The 27602-nt window shown below is 40.1% G+C and overlaps 4 protein-coding genes and 1 long non-coding RNA gene across 8 annotated transcripts in view; 1 reads left to right on the forward strand and 4 right to left on the reverse strand.

The window, feature by feature from the left end:
* The window catches only part of LOC146305379 (serine/threonine-protein kinase DCLK2-like), a 55891-nt gene extending 33654 nt beyond the window's left edge, over positions 1-22237 (forward strand). The window contains exons 5-16 of the mRNA XM_084712946.1: positions 13972-14112; positions 14203-14285; positions 15238-15310; positions 17718-17823; positions 18983-19040; positions 19150-19269; positions 19369-19515; positions 19783-19916; positions 20031-20108; positions 20910-21006; positions 21459-21539; positions 21913-22237. Of these exons, the coding sequence (XP_084569072.1) occupies positions 13972-14112; positions 14203-14285; positions 15238-15310; positions 17718-17823; positions 18983-19040; positions 19150-19269; positions 19369-19515; positions 19783-19916; positions 20031-20108; positions 20910-21006; positions 21459-21539; positions 21913-22038 (1244 nt within the window). The 3' untranslated portion in view covers positions 22039-22237. The remainder of the gene's footprint in view (positions 1-13971; positions 14113-14202; positions 14286-15237; positions 15311-17717; positions 17824-18982; positions 19041-19149; positions 19270-19368; positions 19516-19782; positions 19917-20030; positions 20109-20909; positions 21007-21458; positions 21540-21912) is intronic.
* On the reverse strand, positions 1996-4783 carry LOC146305383 (uncharacterized). Of its 2 annotated transcripts, XM_084712871.1 has the most exons (3): positions 4578-4783; positions 3919-3986; positions 1996-3888 (listed from the first exon to the last, which is right to left on the reverse strand). In XM_084712871.1, the coding sequence occupies exons 1-3, from the start codon at positions 4731-4733 to the stop codon at positions 3312-3314; spliced, it is 801 nt and encodes a 266-aa protein (XP_084568997.1). In that variant the 5' UTR covers positions 4734-4783; the 3' UTR covers positions 1996-3311. The 2 variants fall into 2 exon arrangements, with proteins under 2 accessions (XP_084568997.1, XP_084568995.1); XM_084712869.1 differs by having other exon boundaries at positions 1996-3986.
* LOC146305384 (uncharacterized) lies at positions 8513-11261 on the reverse strand. Its single transcript, XM_084712890.1, has 2 exons — positions 11061-11261; positions 8513-10461 (listed from the first exon to the last, which is right to left on the reverse strand). Exons 1-2 carry the CDS (start codon positions 11202-11204, stop codon positions 9829-9831), a joined length of 777 nt encoding a protein of 258 aa, XP_084569016.1. The 5' UTR covers positions 11205-11261; the 3' UTR covers positions 8513-9828.
* On the reverse strand, positions 16808-17858 carry LOC146305385 (uncharacterized). The gene is made up of 2 exons (XR_014769148.1): positions 17694-17858; positions 16808-16951 (listed from the first exon to the last, which is right to left on the reverse strand). It is a non-coding gene; the product is annotated as an uncharacterized LOC146305385 (long non-coding RNA).
* Positions 20869-27602, reverse strand: part of LOC146305386 (uncharacterized) — a 48548-nt gene continuing 41814 nt past the window's right edge. For 2 of the 3 annotated variants that reach the window (XR_014769121.1, XR_014769119.1), the window contains 3 exons: positions 27177-27273; positions 26026-26092; positions 21092-21529 (listed from right to left, as the gene is read on the reverse strand). The gene's annotated coding sequence lies outside the window, so the exon portion shown is untranslated. Of the gene's footprint in view, positions 20995-21091; positions 21530-26025; positions 26093-27176; positions 27274-27602 lie in introns of those variants that run through there. The other variant, XR_014769120.1, reaches the window with a different exon arrangement.

Genomic DNA, 27602 nt, shown 5'->3' on the forward strand with positions numbered 1-27602 from the left:
ATATATCGTTTGTGCATCGTCATCGAGATGTACGTGTGCGCAATAGTCCTGCGATGTAGAAGGGAAATGTGTTCTCATCTAATTTCAAGGGTGCCTGACACACACTGCGCGCAGCGATCCACCAATCACAATCGTTCTTAATCAGTTTGCCAAAGCGGAAACACGCCCCTGCATATGGAGTGAGTCGCTGGTAACAACACTGAAAAATGAGCAACGAACAAGAGAAAATCGCAGAAAATAAAGACTTGGTGCCAAAAAGAAAAGCAACGTCAGTTATCTGGAATCATTTCGGCTACAAGAAGGATGATATTGACCAAACACGTGTTCTGTGTCGACAGTGTTTTGCACCTGTTGCCACAACGAGAGGTAACACAATTAATTTGTTTGACCATTTACGTCGGCACCACACAGCTCAGTACGACGAATGCAAAGCCAGATCTGAATCGGACCACATGTGAGCATCATAGTTTTACTGTCAATGTTACTTTTGTATAAGTTATAATACTCAAAATCTCCATGCAGAGTTGCAGTGAACAGACAGGACAGATGCTGCTGTGTGCAGCGCATCTCTGTGAAGAGCGACTGATTTAAAAGCCGTCACGTCGCCTCGAGTGAAATCCAGACCGTAACTTTTTTCACTGATGTAACTCTGCTATCACCATAGAAACAGATCATAAAACTGTGATGTTCATTGAAACTTTGGTGATATCAGCTGTCTTAACTTCTACACAGCTCCTCTCTGCTCACCGCTGCAGCTCTGTCTCACCCCGTCTGTGACGCAGTATGTCTGCTGATTGATTGATTGATCATGACTTCTAACCAATCAGATGTGCTGCTGTAGGCGGGACATTGAGCCAGACTACAGAGTGTAGTTGTATATTATACTGTACAGTGTATAATGATCTAATATATGTGTAGTATATACATAGTACAGCACTGTATAAGTTTGAAGCTTTTAATATTATTACCATTATCATTACTATTATCATTATTATTACATAACTATGGTGATAATTACAGACAGACAAAGATCAAAGACAAGTGCATTTTTAAAATAATTTAACCCTAATGCCACCACTTTTTTCTTTTTTGCTGATCCGAAAAATGATCCGATCCGTGACTCAAAACCGTGATACGATCCGAGAAAAAAAAAAAAAAAAATCCTGTATTTTTTCATATCGCAATATATATCGCAGGGTTAAAAAAATTGCAATGTCAGTTTTTTTCCAAAATCGTGCAGCCCTAGTCAAAACATTTATTTCTGTTCAGAGTTGCATTATTTTTTCGCCAAGATCTTGTATTGATGATGGGAGAGTCGGACCGCTGCGTAAAGTCACATCGATAAGGGGTTGAAATTACAGAAACTGCAAAAAGCCGCAAAAAAAAACCCCCTGCAGCAAACCACCGTCAGTTCAGTTACTGTTTCCTAACAAATAAAATATCTGCAAGCAAATGATACTAAGCAAGAAATTATATTACTATAGTACATAACAAAAGTGTAGAAAAATATTAAAATAAGACCGTAGAGTCATACGTCACAGACTCTGATCTCAGGTGTGAAAATGCATTAAAATGAATCAATCACTGTCATATTTTATCAGAAAAGGTGTGATGGTATTCAATATTTTTTCTGTTGCAGCATATTAGTTTTAATATTTGTTCCAATTTTATTTTGTTAGAGCGTAAATATTTGTAGCTGTAAAGCTATGAAACTGCCACACATCCGATTATCTGCCTGCAAATATTTTGGCTCGACAACAAGAAAACTTTAAGGGCATTTTTTTCCAGTTCTGCCCTCTTGTGTAGAGAGTAGTGTGTTATCCAGTGATAACAGACTGTGAATGCTCTCAGATAGAAAGAGGTTTAGGTGTGTAATGTTATAATCGTCTGTGGGGTTGGACCAGTACTGATACTGGTATTTTCTGGTTCTTAAGTCTCTCTGTAATAATTATTGAATGTAATTTCCGTTGCAAAAAATAAATCACACACACACAATTTCAACATTTTTTTTTTTATTCAGAACCTTTTGTACGCCACAGGAAATAAAATCCCGCCCTCTCGCCCCCAAAACCACCCCTCCAGTCTGCAGCCTGTCAGTCCGTCACCAGGGCGTTTAGCGCTCCGTGTCACAGAGGAAACACGTGCGATGTTCTTCCTGTAGCTTTTAGATAAACTGTATTGCGTGTTTGGTTAAGACGTGTCGCCCTCACCAGCTTTGCACTTTTAAAGGGTGCTGAATCAGAAGTATCAACGTAATTTGGTGGATACCATTAAAAGTACCGAGTATCAAACCACAGTCCGTGTCACGCTGTCAGAGCTGTTTCCGTGGAGACGTGAAGGGAGGGAGATGCTGATTGGGCTGGATAAATATTTCTCTCTTTGTGGGTTAATCTGGTTCTAGGCCAGTATCGGCGTTCACCATATTCATACAGCAGCCATTTTGCTCTGACGTCATGCTCAGGGTGGCGAGGCTCAAATGTTGTACTGCTTTGTTCCAGTTTGTAAGTATGATAAGATAAAATGCAAGATCAGGTATTTTTTTTCTAAGCTTACATCCCTGTAACCCGGTTTTATCTGCAGAAAGACGGTTGGCGTCTCTTTGCAAGCTCGATTACATCCAGTGCCTTTTACATGCAGGCTTAAACAAACGTGTCCAAGATGTTTGTTGATATTTCAGAATTAATTTACGCCTGTTAAACATTAATGTTAGCTGGGATCAGAATCAAATAAGTTGACATGACTTCTAACCTGGAACGTAGCAGCACAGGGTTTGAGCTTCTGAGTGTGATGTCAGAGGAAAATGGCCGCCATGTAAATATGGCGAATTAAAGGGACATTTCACCCCAAAATAGTGCTGCTTATCCATCTAGATAGCAGAATTTTGGAGATATCGGCCATAGAGATGTCCGCCCTCTCTCAAATATAATGGGATTAAATGACACTTGTGCTGAGAGCCAAAAAAAAAGTACATTTGAAACATTTAAAACCGGAGTCTCTTTTCAGAAATCATGGCCTGATCACTTAAAATAATCCACCGAGTTTGTTGTGAGCAGTTTCATGTAGGAACTACTTTCTTCTCTACTGGAAAGAAAGTAGTTTTCGTATGAATCTGCTCACAACAAGGTCTGAGGACTACCGTGAGAAATTGGGCCATGATTTTTGAAAAGGGACGATAAAGCCGAGTTTTTTAAATGTTTTGTGCTGTTTAGTCCCATTATACTGGAGGATGGACAGACATCTCTACAGCCGATATCTCCAAAGAGGCAAAGGGAAAAATATGCATTTTGGGATGAACTGTCCCTTTAAGGTCACTACCCACGTCTCCTGTATCGCCTCGTTCTGCGACGTCTCCTATGTCTCCTATGTCTCCTACGTCTCCTATGTCTCCTACGTCTCCTATGTCTCCTACGTCTCCTACGTCTCCTGTGTCTCCTACGTCTCCTATGTCTCCTATGTCTCCAACGTCTCCTACGTCTCCGAGGATAAAGATGCCGTCTCATACGTCTTATCTGCCGTGACGCCTTTCGGATGGCCCGTTGCACCCTTCCCCTCTGCCCCCTGAAACTTCTGAGCCGTTTCATCATCCCGCTCTGACGTCCCCTCTGTCTCATCTGCCGTTTCAGGCGCCTTATCTTCCTCGTCAGATTTCGCCTGTACCTTCTCAGCCTGGTCCTGTGCCGCTTCCACCTACGTAGCTTCCGTCTCAGATGTCGCCTACTCTGTACCCTCCTCCCCCGCGAACGTCTCCGCCACGATTTCCTCTGCCGCCTTCTCCTGCGCAGCCTCCTCCTCCTCCGCCGTCTCCTCCGCCGCCGTCTCCTCCCCCGCCGTCCCCTCCCCCTTCTTGCATCGTGTACTGCTGTCTCTTCACTTACTCCGTCAGCTACTGCCGTCTCTTCTCTTCTTTCATTTTGTACCGCTGTCTCTTCTCTTCGTCCATCATCTGCTGCTGTCTGTGTGTCTTCTCTCTTCTCCTTCTCCATCATCTGTTGCCACAAAAGCAGTTAAACGTATACATGTTAGCATTAGTTAACTGCACAAATACATTTTCCTTCATTCACTCACACAGTTTTCAGATACAGTCCATGCTGTGCAGTGCTGTACTCTTCACCTCTCTATAAACCACTGCTGTCTGTCTGCCTGTCTTCTCCCTCCATCTGAATTCAAATCACAACTAAGAAAGTTAACTTGTGGTGTTCCCCAGGGCTCCGTGTTTGGACCGTTGCTCTTCATATTACACATTAATAACATGAAGTCTTCAAGGCAGAAGAACTATTATTATTTGCAGATGACACACATTTATTTTGCAGTGGAAAGAATTTGAGAGAACTTTGTTTTCTTCTAGAAAGAAAGTAGTTCCCACATGAAACTGCTGAACTAACTGAACCATGATTTTTGGAAAAAGACATTGCAGTTGAGTTTTTCAAATGTAGAGCAGGTAGATTATCTCCCAGAGCGACTTCTGTTACTGATGGAGAGTAACGTCAGCGACAGAAAAGTTGCACACTGCATCAAAAAAGACAACATCCCCCGCTTTATGTTTGGTCAGATGTTGAGAAAGATAGCCAACGACTCACCTGAACGTGGGCACCTGGGTCGGAAATTCCATCTTCTTTGCGATCAAGGCCGTGATCGGCGCTCACCTCCAGGCCTTTACCGGCGCTGAGATCAGCGTCGGCTTCGGCCCGGAACGGTATGAGAACCAGCAGGAGCGCAAACGCCACAAGCTTCATCTTCAGTCTTGTCTTCACCCTGAGAGTGAGAGAAAAGATGAGCTGAAGTGTCTGAAAAGTTTGACGGTTTTTATAGAGCGCCGCAGAGGCAGAGGGAGGGGCTTCGCACAGGTGACACGCCTGTCACATGTCTGCATGTTTGCACATCTCAACGTGTCGCAACTCATTTTAGAGACAAACAAACTTAATCAGGTCGTTCATAAACAAACAGTCCAACCTAACTGAATGAACCAGTGTTATTAATGATCATGTAGGTAAACTGGCAGCGGTTCATTGATGAGGAGCTGCATGAAGGAAGCAGGTTCAGTTCTTTAGTTTATTTGATTTATAAAAGGACAGTGGCATTTATCAGACCACAGAAAAACTAATGAACATATCTCTTTTTTTTCCCACACAGGATATAATCAGACATCTGAAATCTACCTGTATTTTAAACTGAAATATCTCTTGAGAAATTATAAATTATATATGCTCTAAGATTTTACTCCATAATTTTAGAAAAAGGAGAAAAAACTAAAGACATAACTAATAATCCCCCTAACTGTGGTCATACTGCTTCAATGAAAATGTTTTTATTTATTTATGCTGGTCGTTAGATTTATGAGAGATCAGCATAACAACATAATAAGCAGATACTTATTACAGATGTTTCTCCTTGGATTGTTTCCCATCCATCCCACCCATAATGTACAAAGTTGGAGCAGTTACATGCATCACAAGACAAAATAGGTCGAGTTTACAAAAAGAATTGGCAGAGAAAAAAAAAAAAAAAATTACCAATCACACAAATCTGATGTGTAGAAAACAAAAGAGTCTCTCAGGAAATAATTTATTCTCATCCATGATGTGGGGATCAGAGATCTCAGATCTTTTTTTTTTCTTAAAAATGACTCAAACTGACTGATTAGTTGTCAAAATAGCTGCAGATCATCTCAATTGTTAATAACCTATCGATCAATCAATTGTCGCAGCTCCAACTGTCCTGTGATCCTTGTGCTCAATAAAAAAAATTTAGCGATTGTGTTTTCAGTCAGAGGAAAAAAACATCCTGTCACGAGGTCCTGTTGCCCTGCAGATGTGTGTATATAGTCAATATTTGGACATTTAGCTTAATGGCTTTTTGTGTGTTTTTGGGACCATTTTCCATTTGTTAAATTCAAATTGTTGCTTGTTTTACCTTCGGTCAAATTCAAGGCAAACACAAAGAATTTACACTGGCATGGGAAAACAAGTTTTCTTTACTCTACAGGCCCATGTTTGTTTTGTGCAGCGATGTCACTATAATGACCAAAATAATTGCTCTTCCAAATTTGCGTTCAGACCGGGACTCTTTTCTCTCAAACATGTGAAGTTTGGTGCAGATCGGAATATTTACACCACAGTTATAGCAATTTCATGCGGGGGCTGCTGTTTAGAGGGCGTTTGGACGCTGTTTGAGCCGTCACATGCAAAATGATCCATTCAATCATCGAAATCTATCAGAGACATAAAGACCTGCCAGGTGACTAATGAACTCAGAATCACATGGATGTCGTTTATGTCAAATCTTCTGCGTGTAACTTTACATGAAAGATCAAAAGTGAATTTTCTGTTTACAGTACATGGGTGTAGTGGGGAGTAAACCCAAGTAAACTGAGGCTGAGAGTTTTCTCATCTATTTTACTCATCTGACCAAAAATAAAGTCGCACTGATATTTCATTGGACCGCCTTTAGCTTTGATTACGGCACGCTTTCGCCATGGCATCGTTTCGATAATCTTATGCAGCGTCAAAACTAGAGCTGCACGATATATCGTTTGTGCATCGTCATCGAGATGTACGTGTGCGCAATAGTCCTGCAATGTAGGAGGCAAACGTGTTCTCATCTAATTTCAAGGGTGCCTGACACACACTGCGCGCAGCGATCCACCAATCACAATCGTTCTTAATCAGTTTGCCAAAGCGGAAACACGCCCCTGCATATGGAATGAGTCGCTGGTAACAACATTGAAAAATGAGCAACGAACAAGAGAAAATCGCAGAAAATGAAGACTTGGTGCCAAAAAGAAAAGCAACGTCAGTTATCTGGAATCATTTCGGCTACAAGAAGGAGGATATTGACCAAACACGTGTTCTGTGTCGACAGTGTTTTGCACCTGTTGCCACAACGAGAGGTAACACAATTAATTTGTTTGACCATTTACGTCGGCACCACACAGCTCAGTACAACGAATGCAAAGCCAGATCTGAATCAGACCACATGTGAGCATCATAGTTTTATTGTCAATGTTACTGTTGTATAAGTTATAATACTCGAAATCTCCATGCAGAGTTGCAGTGAACAGACAGGACAGATGCTGCTGTGTGCAGCTCATCTCTGTGAAGAGCGACTGATTTAAAAGCCGTCACGTCGCCTTGAGTGAAATCCAGACCGTAACTTTTTTCACTGATGTAACTCTGCTATCACCATAGAAACAGATCATCAAACTGTGATGTTCATTGAACATTTGGTGATATCAGTCTTAACTTCTGCACAGCTCCTCTCTGCTCACCGGTGCAGCTCTGTCTCACCCCGTCTGTGACACAGTGTGTCTGCTGATTGATTGATTGATCATGACTTCTAACCAATCAGATGTGCTGCTGTAGGCGGGACATTGAGCCAGACTACAGAGTGTAGTTGTGTATTATACTGTACAGTGTATAATGATCTAATATATGTGTAGTATATACATAGTACAGCACTGTATAAGTTTGAAGTTTTTAATATTATTACCATTATCATTACTATTATCATTATTATTACATTACATAACTATGGTGATAATTACAGACAGACAAAGATCAAAGACAAGTGCATTTTTAAAATAATTTAACCCTAATCCCACCACTTTTTTCTTTTTTGCTGATCCGAAAAATGATCCGATCCGTGACTCAAAACCGTGATACGATCCGAGAAAAAAAAAAAAAAAATCCTGTATTTTTTCATATCGCAATATATATCGCAGGGTTAAAAAAATTGCAATGTCAGTTTTTTTCCAATACCGTGCAGCCCTAGTCAAAACATTTATTTCTGTTCAGAGTTGCATTATTTTTTCGCCAAGATCTTGTATTGATGATGGGAGAGTCGGACCGCTGCGTAAAGTCACATCGATAAGGGGTTGAAATTACAGAAACTGCAAAAAGCCGCAAAAAAAAACCCCTGCAGCAAACCACCGTCAGTTCAGTTACTGTTTCCTAACAAATAAAATATCTGCAAGAAAATGATACTATGCAAGAAATTATATTACTATAGTACATAACAAAAGTGTAGAAAAATATTAAAATAAGACCGTAGAGTCATACGTCACAGACTCTGATCTCAGGTGTGAAAATGCATGAAAATTAATCAATCACTGTCATATTTTATCAGAAAAGGTGTGATGGTATTTAATATTTTTTCTGTTGCAGCATATTAGTTTTAATTATTCCAATTTTATTTTGTTAGAGCGTAAATATTTGTAGCTGTAAAGCTATGAAACTGCCACACATCCGATTATCTGCCTGCAAATATTTTGGCTCGACAACAAGAAAACTTTAAGGGCATTTTTTTCCAGTTCTGCCCTCTTGTGTAGAGAGTAGTGTGTTATCCAGTGATAACAGACTGTGAATGCTCTCAGATAGAAAGAGGTTTAGGTGTGTAATGTTATAATCGTCTGTGGGGTTGGACCAGTACTGATACTGGTATTTTCTGGTTCTTAAGTCTCTCTGTAATAATTATTGAATGTAATTTCCGTTGCAAAAAATAAATCACACACACACAATTTCAACATTTTTTTTTTTATTCAGAACCTTTTGTACGCCACAGGAAATAAAATCCCGCCCTCTCGCCCCCAAAACCACCCCTCCAGTCTGCAGCCTGTCAGTCCGTCACCAGGGCGTTTAGCGCTCCGTGTCACAGAGGAAACACGTGCGATGTTCTTCCTGTAGCTTTTAGATAAACTGTATTGCGTGTTTGGTTAAGACGTGTCGCCCTCACCAGCTTTGCACTTTTAAAGGGTGCTGAATCAGAAGTATCAACGTAATTTGGTGGATACCATTAAAAGTACCGAGTATCAAACCACAGTCCGTGTCACGCTGTCAGAGCTGTTTCCGTGGAGACGTGAAGGGAGGGAGATGCTGATTGGGCTGGATAAATATTTCTCTCTTCGTGGGTTAATCTGGTTCTAGGCCTGTATCGGCGTTCACCATATTCATACAGCAGCCATTTTGCTCTGACATCATGCTCGGGGTGGCGAGGCTCAAATGTTGTACTGCTTTGTTCCAGTTTGTAAGTATGATAAGATAAAATGCAAGATCAGGTATTTTTTTTCTAAGCTAACATCCCTGTAACCCGGTTTTATGTGCAGAAAGACGGTTGGCGTCTCTTTGCAAGCTCGATTACATCCAGTGCCTTTTACATGCAGGCTTAAACAAACGTGTCCAAGATGTTTGTTGATATTTCAGAATTAATTTACGCCTGTTAAACATTAATGTTAGCTGGGATCAGAATCAAATAAGTTGACATGACTTCTAACCTGGAACGTAGCAGCACAGGGTTTGAGCTTCTGAGTGTGATGTCAGAGGAAAATGGCCGCCATGTAAATATGGCGAATTAAAGGGACATTTCACCCCCAAATAGTGCTGCTTATCCATCTAGATAGCAGAATTTTGGAGATATCGGCCATAAAGATGTCCGCCCTCTCTCGAATATAATGGGATTAAATGACACTTGTGCTGAGAGCCAAAAAAAAAGTATATTTGAAACATTTAAAACCGGAGTCTCTTTTCAGAAATCATGGCCTGATTACTTAAAATAATCCACCGAGTTTGTTGTGAGCAGTTTCATGTAGGAACTACTTTCTTCTCTACTGGAAAGAAAGTAGTTCTCGTATGAATCTGCTCACAACAAGGTCTGAGGACTACCGTGAGAAATTGGGCCATGATTTTTGAAAAGGGACGATAAAGCCGAGTTTTTTAAATGTTTTGTGCTGTTTAGTCCCATTATACTGGAGGATGGACAGACGTCTCTACAGCCGATATCTCCAAAGAGGCAAAGGGAAAAATATGCATTTTGGGATGAACTGTCCCTTTAAGGTCACTACCCACGTCTCCTGTATCGCCTCGTTCTGCGACGTCTCCTATGTCTCCTATGTCTCCTACGTCTCCTATGTCTCCTACGTCTCCTGTGTCTCCTACGTCTCCTATGTCTCCGAGGATAAAGATGCCGTCTCATACGTCTTATCTGCCGTGACGCCTTTCGGATGGCCCGTTGCACCCTTCCCCTCTGCCCCCTGAAACTTCTGAGCCGTTTCATCATCCCGCTCTGACGTCCCCTCTGTCTCATCTGCCGTTTCAGGCGCCTTATCTTCCTCGTCAGATTTCGCCTGTACCTTCTCAGCCTGGTCCTGTGCCGCTTCCACCTACGTAGCTTCCGTCTCAGATGTCGCCTACTCTGTACCCTCCTCCCCCGCGAACGTCTCCGCCACGATTTCCTCTGCCGCCTTCTCCTGCGCAGCCTCCTCCTCCTCCTTCTCCTCCTCCGCCGTCTCCTCCGCCGCCGTCTCCTCCCCCGCCGTCCCCTCCCCCTTCTTGCATCGTGTACTGCTGTCTCTTCACTTACTCCGTCAGCTACTGCCGTCTCTTCTCTTCTTTCATTTTGTACCGCTGTCTCTTCTCTTCGTCCATCATCTGCTGCTGTCTGTGTGTCTTCTCTCTTCTCCTTCTCCATCATCTGTTGCCACAAAAGCAGTTAAACGTATACATGTTAGCATTAGTTAACTGCACAAATACATTTTCCTTCATTCACTCACACAGTTTTCAGATACAGTCCATGCTGTGCAGTGCTGTACGCTTCGCCTCTCTATAAACCACTGCTGTCTGTCTGTCTGTCTGTCTGTCTTCTCCCTCCATCTGAATTCAAATCACAACTAAGAAAGTTAACTTGTGGTGTTCCCCAGGGCTCCGTGTTTGGACCGTTGCTCTTCATATTACACATTAATAACATGAAGTCTTCAAGGCAGAAGAACTATTATTATTTGCAGATGACACACATTTATTTTGCAGTGGAAAGAATTTGAGAAAACTTTGTTTTCTTCTAGAAAGAAAGTAGTTCCCACATGAAACTGCTGAACTAACTGAACCATGATTTTTGGAAAAAAACATTGCAGTTGAGTTTTTGAAATGCAGAGCAGGTAGATTATCTCCTAGAGCGACTTCTGTTACTGATGGAGAGTAACGTCAGCGACAGAAAAGTTGCACACTGCATCAAAAAAGACAACATCCCCCATTTTATGTTTGGTCAGATGTTGAGAAAGATAGCCAACGACTCACCTGAACGTGGGCACCCGGGTCGGAAATTCCATCTTCTTTGCGATCAAGGCCGTGATCGGCGCTCAGCTCCAGGCCTTTACCGGCGTCGGCTTTGGCCTGGAACGGTATGAGAACCAGCAGGAGCGCAAACGCCACAAGCTTCATCTTCAGTCTTGTCTTCACCCTGAGAGTGAGAGAAAAGATGAGCTGAAGTGTCTGAAAAGTTTGACGGTTTTTATAGAGCGCCGCAGAGGCAGAGGGAGGGGCTTCGCACAGGTGACACGCCTGTCACATGTCTGCATGTTTGCACATCTCAACGTGTCGTAACTCATTTTAGAGACAAACAAACTTAATCAGGTCGTTCATAAACAAACAGTCCAACCTAACTGAATGAACCAGTGTTATTAATGATCATGTAGGTAAACTGGCAGCGGTTCATTGATGAGGAGCTGCATGAAGGAAGCAGGTTCAGTTCTTTAGTTTATTTGATTTATAAAAGGACAGTGGCATTTATCAGACCACAGAAAAACTAATGAACATATCTCTTATTTTTATTGCTCCCACATCATGTTGCTCAAATTACTACTAATGGCAGCTTTTAAAAGTTAAAAAGCAGTTGAGTCACACCTCAGTCAGTCAGGCTGTGCAGGTTTGTAAGTAGATCTTATCATACAGATTCACACAATATTCATGTAATCCACAGGGAGACTGGGACAAACTAATGACAGAAAAAGATGCACGACACAAAAAGAAACTGTGAAACACCAAACATCAGACATCTGAAACTTTCTCCTGGAAATCTACCTGTATTTTAAACTAAAATATCTCTTGATTTTACTCCATAGTTTTAGAAAAATATATTAATTATAATAGGAAGAGGAAGAGGAAAAAAACATCCTGTCACAAGGTCCTGTTGCCCTGCAGATGTGTGTATATAATCAATATTTGCACATTTAGCTTAATGGCTTTTTGTGTGTTTTTGGGACCATTTTCCATTTGTTAAATTCAAATTGTTGCTTGTTTTACCTGCAGTCAAATTCAAGGCAAACACAAAGAATTTACACTGGCATGGGAAAACAAGTTTTCTTTACTCTACAGGCCCATGTTTGTTTTGTGCAGCAACTAAAATGACCAAAATAATTGCTCTTCCAAACTTTACATGTTATCGAGCAGCAAACTTGCATCATCATCCAGATGCATCGGTGCCACTGACTCTTTTCATGACCCGGCGCCCGAGCCATGATGGCTAAACCGTTTTCTTTCATTTTTTCGTTGTTTGAGCCGTCACATGCAAAATGAATCATTCAATCATCGAAATCTATCACAGACATAAAGACCTGCCAGGTGACTAATGAACTCAGAATCACATGGATGTCGTTTATGTCAAATCTTCTGCGTGTAACTTTACATGAAAGATCAAAAGTGAATTTTCTGTTTACAGTACATGGGTGTAGTGGGGAGTAAACCCAAGTAAACTGAGGCTGAGAGTTCACTCATCTATTTTACTCATCTGGCCAAAGATAAAGTCGCACTAATATTTCGTTGGACGGCCTTTAGCTTTGATTACGGCCCTTGGCATCGTTTCGATAATCTTATGCAGCGTCAAAACACTTATTTCTGTCCAGAGTTGCATTAATTTTTCGCCAGGATCTTGTGTTGATGATGGGAGAGTCGGACTGCTGCGTAAAGTCACATCCCAAAGATTCTCAGTGGGGTTCAGGTCTGGACTCGTCAGACCACATGACCTTTTTCCCGTCACTCCAGAGTCCAACCTTTATGCTCTTAAACAAATTGAAGCCTTTTTTTCCTGATCAGTCTCACTGACTCCTGCACCCCTGCATGCAGCACAGCGCTACACAAATACATTTACTGTATACATACAAATGTGTGCATCATTTTCTGTGCACTGCAGCACTGTACAGTGTTGACCGTTCCCAGTGAAGGCTCAGTCTTAAAAGCTCAGTGCAATACAGGAGGGCATTCACTGGCAAAAAAAAAAAATTATATTCTTGTATGTTACAGTCAGCAGTCAGTGTCAACAAGAAAGCAGAACAAAACAGAGATACAGAGATTGTATATAAGAAACGTTTCCAGGGTTGAGCGCGAAAACAGCTCAAGATTTTGATGGCACTGACAACAAACGGGTTTTGAAGCATGAATGAAATGTTTCGGGGGAGTTGAGTTCCTTTTGCACACGTGCAGTGTGATGAAACAGCTGTGACTGTCGGAAAAACTGTAAGAGAACCTGAGAGAAAGAGCTGGATGGATGGATGGATGGATAGATTGATAGATTGATAGATAGCTTTGTGCGAAGATGCTTCTTAATATGGGTGGAGCCACATCAGCAAATTCTGCCGTGCAGCCTCAGGACGGGGTGAAGCATCCTGTCATGAGTTCCTGTTGCTCGGGGCTCATTTGTGCGTTGTTTTTTTTTTTTTGTTTGTTTTGTTTTTTTTGTGTGTGTAGAACAATTATGCACCTGTAGAATTCAAATTGTTGTTTGTTTTGCCTGTGGTCAAAGTGACATCAGCCTGAGAAACAACAACAACAGCAGAGAGAACAAATAAACTGTGATGAAGAGGAGGGATTCTAGCAGAATTTGATAGAGACGTCATACATATGTACAACAAAAAAGTCTAAATTGACCACTAACTGACTTCCTGTTGGGTTTAGGGTACGACTCGAGACTTTTTTTGTTCGTCTGGCCGTGATACGTGTGCGTACAAATTTGTGTGTGTGCCGCAGCTGTATCGACCAGCTGTCAGGTTATTTAGTGTCCTTCATACCAGAGCGAAACGACCACCAGTGAAGAAGAAGAACACTGTAATTAATCTAGTTGACCTTCAGAAGAGTCAAAGTAAAAAAGAGTAAAACACAGTTAGCTCAGCAGTATAATAACCCTCCTTTTCCTTCTCTCTCTCTCTCTCTGCAGAGTGCAGAGCGAAGGCGTCTCGCTCCGCCGCCGCGGCCACCGCTCCAAAAACCACATCCACCAAGACTCCCAGCAGCTCCGGCTTCTCCTCCTCCAAGACTCCGCCCAAAGGCCCGTCCAGAACAAAGTCTCCTGGTCCAGGTGTGAACCAATGAGAGAAACCACTGCCCTGTAGGTATGACCACCAGATTATTCTGACCAATCAGATGGCTCTTTCTCTCTTGTTTGTAGCCAACGAGGGCTCAGGATCGGCTGGGAAGTCGCCCAGGTCCGGCGCCTCCCCGACCAGCCCCGGGACACGACGCAGCCTCAAGGTCAGAACGATTGATTGGCTGATTTATTTAAATTAAAGCAGAATCTCATTCTGACTTATGGAAGTAAAATAAGCTTTCTGTGTGTTTTTTATCTGATCATAACAGAAACTATCTGTGGTATTTATAAGAAAAACAACATTATGAAACAGTAGTTTAATTTAAATTTATGTGCAATAACTTCAACGCTGCTGGTAACAAACTTTTCCTAAACGTCTCTGTATTTTCATTCAGAATAATTTTTTCTATAAATTACAGACAACACAAAGAAAACGTGATAATTTTTTCAGCTGTTCTTGTTTTTGCACGGCTGGTTGGTTGGTTGCTGTTAATAAAACTTCACAAGTTGTCCCGTTTTCCAATTTCAATACAAATAATTAACTAATAAGACTCGTTTAAAAATAAAGTAGGGGAGACCAGGGACGGTTGTAACACTTTTGTCTCACTAACTCACTGAATTTTTGTTTTAAAACTCTCAAACTTTGAAACAAAATGCGTATTACTTTTTACAGACAGCAGTGTTTACAATTTTTTAATTGTTTTATTTTCATGCTCATTTCCAGCCTTTTCCTGTAGGCTGTGATTATTTTTTGTGATGGAAATTTATTGTTATTAATCATGTTAAAATAACATCTTATAAAATACATTTAACTGTTTCTCTCTGAGTATTTCTTGATTGATAAATATATACATACATTTTTCAAATTTTATTTATTTATTTTAACTAACAGAATAAATGCTCGTGTTTTGAATTCAGCTGGATTTATTTATTCTGTAATCCTCATAATTTATGTCTCTTCTTTCCCTGAGTGTTAAAGTTTCTTCTCCTCCTTTTATCTTTTTTCTTTAAATCTTGAAACAGAAACTCATTCTTTTCTTTTCTTTCTTTTCTTTCCATCCCTCTCATCCTGAGTTCGTCCCTCACGTCTGTCTCTTGTTTTTTTTCTCTCTCCAGATGTCTCCTCGTCGTACTTCATCCACCGATGTGAACGGAGAGGCCCAGCAGCCGGACGACACCGCCGTCGAAGGTTTGTGCGTTTTTATGTTTCCATATTTGTCTGATGTGTGTCAGAGTTATTTTAAAACTAGGGATTTAAAGTTTAGGTCTGGTTTAAAATCCTGCCAAGACTAAAAAAGAATGGTAGAGGGGAACCCTGATATCTCTATTTCACGTTAGATTTAAATATATATTTGATTTATTCCATTTAATTATTAGGCTCTTCTCTTTAATTCTAATCTCATCCTCATTTTCTATCAGAAATTAAAGTGTTAAACAGTAAAACAGAGTTATCCAATCAGATTTTTTTGTTGTTGTCTCCAGGAAGAGAAAGGTTAGAGCTGGTTCAGTCATTGGTTAAACCTTCATCGCCGAGACAGGAGGCCGCAGCCTGTGTGTGTGTGTTTAGAAAGTGACAGGAGAATCAACCAATCACATTTTACAGATTCACAGTGGGAGGGACTTCAGTAAAAATGATCCCTTTAGGTCGGAGGTCTGCAACCTGCAGCTCCTCAGCTACAGGAACAGGAATAACAGCTGGTTTGTTTGTCTTTTTTAGCATTTTAATTTTCATTTATCATTGTTGTGGGTCTACACTGTAAAAATGAAAATGTTGAGGCAACTTACTGCAGTAGTTTTGAAAGTTTTGAAAAAGTTTTACCAACTAAAGATCTTTTGTTGAGATAGTTAACTTAAATCTTTGAGTTTTAGAAACCCCAAACAGTTTTAAAAAACAAATTAATTGAAGTGAAAGTGAATGATAGTTTCAATTTTAATATTTTCAATTAAAACCCTTTAATTTTCAGGCACCAAATAATGACAAATCAGGTTCAAATCTCACTGCAACCAGTTTTCTAAAACTCAAATGAAGAAAAGTAAATCATCTCAGCCAAACATTATAGGTCAGCAAAACTTTTTAAAGTTTATTTCAAAGTTCAAGAGTTTGAATTGGGCTCAAAACTCAAACATGTATTGCAGTACCTTCCCTTGAAATAGAATTATTAATTATTATGCCCTTGAATAGATTATTACATTAATCTTCAGAGCATCCTTTAAAAAATCCTGAATTTACTCCTTTGGTACATTTTGGGGCCCTTTATGATTAATATGAATATAAATATGATACATTTTTATATATATGTATATATATATTTACATCCAACTTTAGTGTTGATTATAAAAATATAGATTCATGTTAATTTTCAGGATTTTAAATTAATAAATTTAAAAATTCTTTAAATGCCAGCTTGTTTACATGTTGCTGTTTTTTTAATGAAAAAAAAACACAGTAATAAAAACAAGAGACTAAGTGCCACTTGGATTTTCTTGAGGAGGGTTATAACAGTTATATGTCAGTTATTAGCAGCCGCGCTGATTTTAATGCATTTTTATATATTTTTGTGCAGATTCAGATTTTAAATTTGATAAACTAATTTACTCCTTCAGTCCATTTTTGAGGCTTTATTATTAATATGAATATAAATATGATATTAATGTATTGTTCCAAAAAACTTTTTTACAATAAGAATCATTTTATAAAAAATCTTTATCATGAAAAACATTTTCATCTTCAGTTTCAGGATTTTAACCCTTTAAATGTCGGCTTGTTTACGTGATGAAAATGGACAGAGAGGTGGACTGTTGATTCTCAGTTCAGTTTCTGTCTCTGCAGCTGCACACACACACACACACACGCACGCACGCACGCACGCACGCACGCGCACGCACGCACGCACGCACACACACACGCACACACACACACACACACACACACACACACACACGGAGCATGAGAGAAAAGAGAGAAACGAGAGAAAAGTCTCACTGAAACTGACAGCAGAGGTGAGAAAATAGCGTCATCTAGTGAAAAACAAAAGAAATTGCAGTTTTCAAGGCATAAGTGCAGGAAAGCAAAAGGATAATTTAAAACAAAATCATGTTTCGATGGTCTGCTGGCAGAGTTATCTAAAAGTGAGGTTTTAATAAAAGTCACTGGTCCAAAAATGGAACCAAGAAGTAAGAAACCAAGGATGCAACTTTAAAAAAAAAACATTTATGACACAGCTTTGGACAGCTGCTTGGAAGTTTTCAGGCTTTGGGTTTTTAGTATCTAAGTGAATTTTTAAAAACAGCATCCCAAGAAAAAGCAGAAAAAAAAAAGAAAAAAAGAAAAAACATCCCCCCTGCAGCTTGAAAGCCTCGAGTCTCTGGTCTCCCGAGTGTTTGAAAGTCAAAACACTCTGAAGCAGAAAAGACAGAGAACCTTTGAGTTTCTGGGTTCAACAGTGAACTTCTTAATAAAATCTGTCAAACTCTGGAACTTCACGGAGCCGGCCGGTTCTGTAAAGGTCACGGCTTCGAACTGGACTAAAATCAGTGAAGAATAAAAGCCAGCGCCCTGAATAAATACCCACAAATCTCTCTCCTCCTCCTCACAGTGAACGGGAATCGGTCCGTTTCCTCCTCCATCATCAACGAGAAGTACCAAGTGGGGAAAGTGATCGGGGATGGAAACTTCGCCGTGGTGAAGGAGTGTGTGGAGAGGTGAGGAGCATCAACACGGGAAAGTTCAGGTCGCTCCAGATATCACTGTTTAAATAAAGAGTATTAACAGTACAGACGTTTAGAGGCTGTTCATACTTTACAAACAAGTCTGAATTAATGCACCAGCAAATAATCATAAAAATATAGAATAACAATAACAGAATACACGGAAAATATAGTATATTTAATATAAATGTAGTTAAAATCTGAATTATCTTATACTGTAAATATTCTTCAAAATTTCAAGAATAAAGTTGAAAAGTCTGGAATAAAGTCAAAATGTTAGAAATGATTTCAAAATTTTGAGAATAAAGTCTGGCCCCGATACTGAAGGTTCTTTATTCTGGACTTTATTATTCAACATTTCAACTTTATTTTTTGACATTTCAAACTTTTTGACTTTAATTTTTTTGACTTTTTGTGTTTCTTTGACACTTAAACTTTATTTTCAGCTTTGCATAACATTCTGACTTTGTTTTCAACATTATTTTTGACATTTTAACTTTATTTTTGACTTTATTAGATGTTGCGTCTTTATTTTTACTTTATTCAACACTTCAAGTTTGTTTTCAACTTTATTTTTGACATTTCTATTTTGTTTTTGGCTTTATTCAAGGTTTTGTCTTTATTTCTGACTTTATTTGACTTGTCAACTTTTTCCAGCCTTATTCAACATTTTGATTTCTTTTTCGACTTTATTTTTGACATTTTGACTATAATGCAAAGTAAAATAAATCTTCCTCCTCTCTCTAATACTCGTCCACAGCATATCCAGTTTATAAGGATTTTAAAAAGGAGTATTTCATCATAAAACAGTGAATCATGTCTGATTGGTTTCCCACAAAAGTAGAAACACTTTTTAACTTCAGTATCAAATCATTATTTGTGTTAATTTAAAAAGTATTAGTCTCTTAAATGACAGAAAGTTAATAAATGACAAACATTTTTCAAGTTTGAGGATTTCCTGCTTCTCTCTGTTTTATATAATCTTAAAATGAATACTTTTGGTTTTGGACTCTGTGTCTGATAAAACAAGACATTTGAAGATGAAATCATGACATTTATTATTTTATTAACAACAGTTTGTTAGCGACAGTCTCAGTTACTTTCAGTCCAGATTAATGGACGACTGTTAAAGTTTGTGTTGTTTGATTGACAGGTCGACGGGACAGGAGTACGCTCTGAAGATCATCGATAAAGCTCGCTGCTGCGGGAAGGTAACCATGATTTATAGCCTCCAGTAATTAAAGCAGACCTCAGAGGTCACACACAACCTTCAGCCAATTACAAATGAGCGTGTGTGTGTGTGTGTGTGTGAACGAACAGGAGCATCTGATAGAAAATGAAGTGGCGGTGCTGCGGCGAGTTCGACATCCCAGCATCATCCAGTTAATCGAGGTGGATGAAACGCCCAGTCAGCTGTTCCTGGTCATGGAGCTCGTCAAGGTGCCGCTTCCTGTTTTTTTTCTTCCTCTCTTCTCCCCGTTTCTGTTTCTTTGCCCCGTGTGAGAAGAATTACCGTTTTCATGCTTCTGTCTCGTTCAGGGCGGCGACCTGTTTGACGCCATCACCTCGTCCACAAAGTACAGCGAGCGTGACGCCAGCGCCATGGTGTTCAACCTGGCCGGAGCCATAAAGTACCTGCACAGGATGAACATCGTCCACCGAGACATCAAACCAGAGAACCTGCTGGTACACACACACACACACACACACACACACACACACACACACACACACACACACACACACACAAATATATACTAACCAAAACAGAAGAAATACAAAATAAAACACCTGATTTGGGAGCTGGGCTTTTATTTTGTTTGACATTTTGGGAAATTTAAGCCTTTAAGCCAGTTAGATTAACAGGAGGAAACAGCTCACCTGGATTTTCGTTTTTATACACGACAGAAGCACACTGTGTGTATTTGAAGTGTTCGTTTCTGTGTGCTGCAGGTGTGCGAGTATCCAGACGGCACTAAATCCCTGAAGCTGGGCGACTTCGGTTTGGCGACGGTGGTGGAGGGACCTCTGTACACTGTGTGCGGCACGCCGACGTACGTCGCCCCGGAGATCATCGCTGAGACCGGGTGAGAGACGAGAAGAGCTGAGAGACAGTTTCTGGGAAGAATAAGAAGTTAATTAACACTCATATTAAACTGGTGTGTGTGTGTGTGTGTGTGTGTGTGTGTGTGTGTGTGTAGCTACGGTCTGAAGGTGGATATCTGGGCGGCGGGAGTGATCACCTACATCCTGCTGTGTGGATTCCCTCCATTCAGAAGGTCAGTGTGGATAAAGTTTGGTATCACCTTACTGGAAAGGGTGTGCATAAGACTGACATAACACTGTCATAACCATGACATAACACTTGTCATGACCATGAAGGAAAGCCAAGTTGACATTATTTGAAATGTATTAGTTATAACAGCTTGATATTAATCAAGACAACAGTGTCTCTGTTATGACAACTTGACATTGATCAAGACATTACCTGTCATAAGCATGCCATAACAAGCCTAATTATCAAACTTAAAGAAACTTTTTAGCTTTATGTGTTCACATGGCATTACACTGTCACATGTCATTGGTCGTTATATCGGCTGTCATGAGACCATTATATCATGTTTACAACTTCTTCGTTAATGTCAAGTTGCCATAACAAACACAGTGATCTCAAACAGTGTCAACTTTGCATTAACATAACTGTCAGGCCAAATGACACGCGCTGTGTCAACAGTCATAAATATGCACAAAGATTCCTTCATGTTGATGGCAGGTGTCGTGTCATGGTTATGACAGTGTAATAACAGTCTTATGCGCACCCCTTCAAATAAAGTGTTATCCGAAGTTTTCCATTAATTAATAAACAACAATGTCAAATAGATTTTGTTCATCTCGTCCTGCATTGTTAAATAATTCATGCATTTTACTAATATAGTGTCTTATTTTGTCTCATATTGAATATTACGTGTTTTTTCATGTCACTGACTGATCATTGAGGTCCAGCATGTCCCTCCTCTTCCTCTGTCCCTCCTCTTCCTCTGTCCCTCCTCTTCCTCTGTCCCTCCTCTTCCTCTCCTCAGTGAGAATAATGTCCAGGAGGAGTTGTTTGATCAGATCCTCAGGGGGAAGCTGGAGTTTCCGTCTCCGGACTGGGACACCATCAGCCTGCCAGCAAAGGTACCAGTTACTCCTACTGACAGTGAACACGTCGTCAGATGGTGCGTTCACATGTTGTGGGGAGAGTCAGACATACAGGTTTTACAGTAAACTAAAAAACAAACTGTACACAATTTAATAAAAGTTAGTTAAACATATTTTGAACAGAAATGTCTTATTTCATCTATTTTATACATATTTTTTCAGTTTGAGATCTTGTTGTGTCCTTTACTCACATTTCTTTTGCCAGTTTACTCAAAAATCGGTTAAAGTTAGCAATACATTTGGATGGAAACATGGCTTGTGTTGATTAATAATGAATTCAAAACATTTATAAGCCTCCAAAAAGCACAGATTTTAGTGATATTGTGTGGTGATGTTCCTACTAGGCATCTTTTTCCAGTAAATTCAACAGAACATGAATTAAGGCAGTTTACTTCAGGCTGCTAACAGTCACATGACCTGTTCCTCAGATGCTGATTAGTCAGATGCTGCAGGTCAACGTGGACACCCGTTTCACTGCCGAGGAGGTCCTTTCACACCCCTGGGTGACGGTAAGAGCACACACACAAACATGTGAACACACTAATACTACACACACACACACACACACACACACACACTATATATATAGATGACAAAGGAGGAACCAAGTTTTTTTCGCTCTGGTTTTAGGAACTTTTTTTTGTTTCTTAAAGCAGAAATAACTGTGTTCTATGGTGACGCCTTACTTTTGTTTCCTCATTTTAAAACAAAAACCGTTAGCTTCTTCTTCTTTTTTGTCAGTAACACCAGCCAGATTCTTTTCTTTCTGTAACTTTTTGGAAACTTCCAAATTCAATTACAGTAACTCATAAAACCAGTAAATTACAATTTATAGGGGGGGGGAAGTAATCTGAGTACTCAATCTGTGCTAACTTTGTTTAGGATGAGGCTCCTGTAGACTCCAACACTGTGAGCAGCGCTGAAGAACAGACCAGTGGAGAAGCACTGGAACCAGAGCCCGAATCCCCAGTACTGGAAACCAAACAAGTTCCTTCACCTCTGGTCTAAATCACATCCTCTTTCACAGACTGGAAACCAAACACAACACTGCTTGCTTGTTTAAACCACATTCATCCTGGAAACTAGACTCTCAAGCCTGGTCCAAAACCTGTCCTGTTCGTTCCAGTTCAGGACTTAACGAGTTTCATCACCTGCAGCGTAGAATACATCCTGTTTGCTCTTTCTGAAACCAAACAAGTCCATCACCATCTGGGACCAGAAACCAAATGACTTCTCCCAAATCAGAACCACGAAACATCCCACCAAGCAAGTTCCCTCATTGCTGTTTTTGGACGCGTTCCTTTTCGTTATCTGGAAACTGAACAGAATATATCGTGTTTGATCTACTGAAAGTTCCCTCACCTCTTGAGTAGAATCCCCTATTCTTCTACTGGAAGTCAAAACCAGTTTCCGCCTTTTTGGTCTAGAACACGTCTCCATTCCTCTACTGAAAACTGAGCGACTTCCCTCAAACGTCGTCTTGTGTGCATCCTGTTTAACCTACTGGAAACCAAGTTGGTTCCCTCACCTCTGGTCTAAAATCCCTGTTTTTTTCTACAGGAAACCAAACCTTTTCCCTCATTTTTGGTCTACAACTCACCCCCATTCATCAGCTGAAAACTGAGCAAGTTCCCTCAAGTGTGGTCTTGTGTGCATCCTGTTTGATCTACTGGAAACCAGATTAGTTCCCTCACCTCTGGTTTTGATTCCCCAGTCCTTCAATTGGAAATCAAAACTTTTTCCCTCATTTTTGATCTAGAACACATCTCCATTTATCTACTGAAAACTGAGCAAGTTCCCTCACGTCTGGTCTAGAGTACGTCCTGTTTAAGCTACTGGGAATCAAATTAGTTCCCTCAGTTCTGGTCAAGAATCCCTGTTTCTTCTTCTAGAAACCAAACCAGTTCCCTCATTTTTTGTGTAATCTACTGAAAACCGAGTTCCCTCAGATCTGGTTTAGAGTCCATCCTGTTCAGTCTCCTAGAAATGAAATTAGTTCCCTCATCTCTGGTCTAGATTACGTCCCTTTTTATTAACTGGAAACCAAATTAGTTCCCTCTCCTCTGGTGAAGAATGTATCATATTTAATTTATTGGAAACCAAACAAGGTCCCCCACCTCTGTTCTAGAACATTTGCTTTTTATCAACTGGAAACCAAATTAGCACTCTCATATCTGGTTTAGAACATGTTCCGTGTCGCATACAAGAAACCAAACAAATTCACTAGAATCTGCTCTAGAACTTAATTTGTTCTTCCAGTGAAACCAAGTGAGCTTCCTCGCCTGCTCAGTCTAGAACACATCCTGTCTTATCCATTTGAAACCAAATAAGTTCCGTAATCTTTGTTAGAGAACACATCCCCTTTTATCAACTGGAAACCAACAAGTTCCCTGACCTGTGGTCAAGAACTCAGCTTGCTCTTCCACTTTCTTGATTGAAACCAAACAAATTCCCCAGAATCCATCCTAGAACTCAACCTGTTCTTCCACAGGAAACCAAATGTTTTTACGTAAACATCCCTTTTCATTCACTGGAAACCAAATAAACTCCCTAAGCTCTGGACTAGAAAATGCCCCATTTTACCAACTAGAAACAAACAAGTTCTCTAACCGCTGGTCGAGAACTCTACCTGTTTTGTCCACGTTCTTAATTTACTGGAAGCCAAGTTCCCTTGCCTCTAGTCGAGGACAGCTTTGTTGCTTCTACTGGACACCAAATAAGTTTCCCTCCCGCTGGTATTTAAAGACATTCTGTTTCATCGACTGGAAACTGAACAGGATTCCTCTCCTTTAGTCTCGGACACTGGAAATAAATCAGATCCTCCATTGTTTTTGATCTCACTGTAACGGTCCTCATCTCTGGTCTAGACCAGCATTTAATCTGCTGATGACTTTCAAAAGTCCCGTCTCTGCTGCTGCACTGGAAAAGTATTTCTCTTTGATGAGCTTCAATAAATGTTTAGCGAGACACTAATGAAGTCACCTCACTGCTGCTTGAAGGACACGCACCATATCAACACTGGGACACCATGAAGGTGCTATTGGACACATCCTGCATTACATCACCCAGTGTCTCATGGGTCTGGACCCATTTCGTGAAAATGGCCCTTACCTCTGGTCAGAATGACGCTTAACTCAGAGGCTCTGGAAAAGGCCTCAAACCACTTTCATAAGGATTACAAACAACTGATTCATTAACAAACGTTCCCTCTGGTTTAGGGATTATTTTCTCTGTAATCCCTGCCGCTTTGCGACCAGGATGTCTTCCATTTATTCTGGGGAAACGTCCCACTTCTCCTGCCTTTACCCTCCAGCTCTCCTTCCGCTGACCTGAAGGACGTTTTTCATTTGTTCTACCTGGCACCCACCAACCCCAGGAGATGTTTGAGTACTGTGCCTGTTTACGCTGCTGATGAATTCCTCTTACTATCCTAAATCTCAGCCCTTTCTTTCACAGGTTCGGCTTCTCGGACCCCAGCACTTGTCATCAGATCTATAGATAGATAAGGCTCATTGTTTTCAGTTTACACTCCTTTTTGAAAAGGAGCAGATTGGTTTAAAGGGATATTTTAGGAAATATGCCTTCTAGCCAAGAGTTGGATTAGAAATTATGTAGCATTCTCATGCCTGTGCATAAAGTATGGAGCTAGATTAGCCTAAAGACCAAACGAGGCTAAAAGAATTGCTCAAAGTTCAAAAGTCGGCATATTGGCACCCCTAAAGCTCACAAATTAACATGTATATTTCCTTGAATCTATACACAAAAACTGTGCTCTTGTCCATTTAGACAGAATACCACCAAGTTTGGATCCAGTTGGGTCAATCCTACCGTTAGCTTTATATGGGGTGGCTTTTATACATTAGTTGACAGAGGAGAGTCACTGGTCCAGATTTGAAAAGTCACATGTTGCATGTTTCACTGCTAAAACTGGTTGTAGATCTGTCTAATTGCGTCCAGTCGCCAGGTCTGTCCAACACAACGCCTCGGCCTCCCAAAACTCTGATCAGACTGTCAAACTAGGCAGTGCTGATCAAATTATAGAACAAGATTCTCATATTATGTTGTTTATTTTTTGCCTAAAAAGTTTCCAGAACTGTACCGTTTAGCTTTATTATGAGATGATGGCTGCCGGTTTCCAATGGAAGCTCCCTAACCTCAGATCAAACTGCCAAACTAGAGAGTGCTGATCAAACACTGATCAAGATTCTACTACTACTTTGACAATTTTTGGCCCAGAAAGTACCCAGAACATTTAGCTGTAAGAAAGGTTGCCGTCATTTTGTGGCCTGATCGGAAACCAAGCGCCATTACGTCGTATGTTTCGTCGCTCTGGTTGTTGTAGGTCTTTCCAGTTGGGTCCAGAGGCATTTTGGTCTGCGCCTCTTTGAAACTGCAAAGGACCTGAGAGGTTCCAGACTAGTTCTCGTTTGCGTATTATTCTGACGATGCCTGAATAAGCTCACGTGGTAACTCCACATAAAACCTCAGTGTTGTTTTTACAATTTTGCAAACAGATTAAAGAAACAAGACACGGTACGTTGACAGCAAGTCAGCTTTTAGGGTGTTTTTAAGACGTCCTTTGGAGCCAAGCTAGCCTTTTCCCTCTGTTTCCAGTCTTTATGCTAAGCTAGGCTAATCACCTCCCGGCTCTCACCTTCTCACCTAACTTTTGGAGAGACATGAAGCATTTTCCCAAACTTTCAACTATCATTTATCCAGATTTTATGTTCCCACTTTTTTTTTTTTTTTTTATCAAAACCATTAACTTTTAAAAGAATATTCAGAATAAATAAAAACGATGAGCCTTATCTACACAGAGTCAGTGTCCCCCTCTACTGCTGTTAAGGACACTTTCTATCACCCAACACCCGTCCTTCACCTTCTCTCCAGGCTTCGTACTGTAACTCAAATTTACTGAGTGATTTCCAAACCTCACATTAAAAAATAAAAAACAAAACAAAAAAAAAACTTTCAACAACCTTTCGAGGTTCCTACCTGCAGTATGACTGAGGTGACGGGCAAGTTCCAGTCCAACCCCAGAGCTCCCTGCCTCTCCTCCCGCCTGCAGTAAACGGAGGATAAAATACGTTGTACATACTGTAAATATCACTCTGTCTGTTGGTGTCTGTCTGTGTGAGTCAGTCGTGAAGTAGGGAAACAGTAGCAGTTTGAAAAAACATAAAATAAAAAGAAATACCACAATGAAAAGAAATCATCATAGACATGACGTGTCAGCACCCTGAGAAAACCTTGTTTTTCCTCCCGAGCAAACGAATTAAAACATGATTTCTCACATAGATAGTGGTGGAAGGTAACAGAGAACATTTACTCAGATACTGTATTTAGATACTGTATAAGTATTAGTCCTTTACTTGAGTAGTCCCATTTCACGAGACTTCCTGCTTCTACTTTACATTTCAGAGAGAAATATTGTTCTTTTACATTTATCTGACAGCCTTAACGTCAAGTAATCAATTAGTTGATTAGTCGGTTATCCTAAAAGTCATTCCTCAGACAAAATGTCTACATTGTAAATAAAAAAAAAAAAAAAAAAAAAAAGAAATCTCAGAATTTCACTGGCATCACTAAATTTAATATACATCACAAATATAAAGTTTTAAAAAAGTGAACTTTTTTTTCTTTTCTCTTTAGATAAATTTGAATTGTCAAGTTTTAGAAATCCCCAAAATTTATTTATAAAACTGCTTACAGTGAGCTGCGACCCTGATTTATTATTATTTGAGTGCTTGAAAATTAAATGATCATAATTGAAAATCTAAATTATTAACCATAATTAACTTTCACATAAATGAAATTACTCAACAATCTTTAAAATACAGTCTTTTCTGTTTTAAAAAAGTCAAAGACTTAAGTTTTGTTTTTAAGAAGAAAAGTAAACAGGTTGGGTACATGTTCGTGTATTTTCCTGGTGATACATACTTTAACATACATCTTCGATGCAGAATTAAGTATTTTTACACCACTTTATCAGTACTTTTGCTTAATTGAAGTATTTGAGTACTTCCTCCACCACTGATGATTTTTATTTATCCTTGTTAGCTCTTGATTCAAATAAAAAACAGGCAGAATAAAACAATCAAAGTTTTCTTAGGGCTGCTGACGAACTGTAATGAAAGAGTTCTTACCTTAAAGTCGAGCCTCTGACACGTCTGGTTGCAGAAGTTGCCTAGCAACAAAGGCCTGGACACGGTGAAGGATCTCTTTCCTTATATGGTCATGTGTCTGTGAGACGTGACATAGTGGGTCATTTATCAATCATATCGCTCCATCCACACATCCGCCATGTTGTCTGTTGATGTTACTGGTTATATGAATCACTGAGGATGAAGGAGGTGTGTGTGTGTGTGTGTGTGTGTGTAAATAAGCGTGTGTGAGATTTCCACAGTGTAATGTTTTAACTATAAATCATGTGGAAAGTATGAGGTTCGTGTGTGTGTGTGTGTGTGTCTGCATCAAAGGAAGGAGGTCAGCTTTTTAAAACTTGAATAGAAGTGTCAGTCGTCATCTGGATAAATGTGTTGACCTGATGCAGTGTTATGACCTTACCATGA

This window comes from Lutjanus erythropterus, chromosome 23 (assembly GCF_056507025.1).
Source record: "Lutjanus erythropterus isolate fLutEry1 chromosome 23, fLutEry1.hap2, whole genome shotgun sequence".
Classification (NCBI taxonomy): domain Eukaryota; kingdom Metazoa; phylum Chordata; class Actinopteri; order Lutjaniformes; family Lutjanidae; genus Lutjanus; species Lutjanus erythropterus.

Coding starts and splice junctions, on each gene's coding strand:
- LOC146305383 (XM_084712869.1), bottom strand. CDS start 4,733: ATGAAGCTTGTGGCGTTTGCGCTCCTGCTGGTTCTCATACCGTTCCGG. Junction 3,987..4,577: donor ACCCAGGTGCCCACGTTCAG/GTGAGTCGTTGG, acceptor TTGTGGCAACAG/ATGATGGAGAAGGAGAAGAG.
- LOC146305384 (XM_084712890.1), bottom strand. CDS start 11,204: ATGAAGCTTGTGGCGTTTGCGCTCCTGCTGGTTCTCATACCGTTCCAG. Junction 10,462..11,060: donor ACCCGGGTGCCCACGTTCAG/GTGAGTCGTTGG, acceptor TTGTGGCAACAG/ATGATGGAGAAGGAGAAGAG.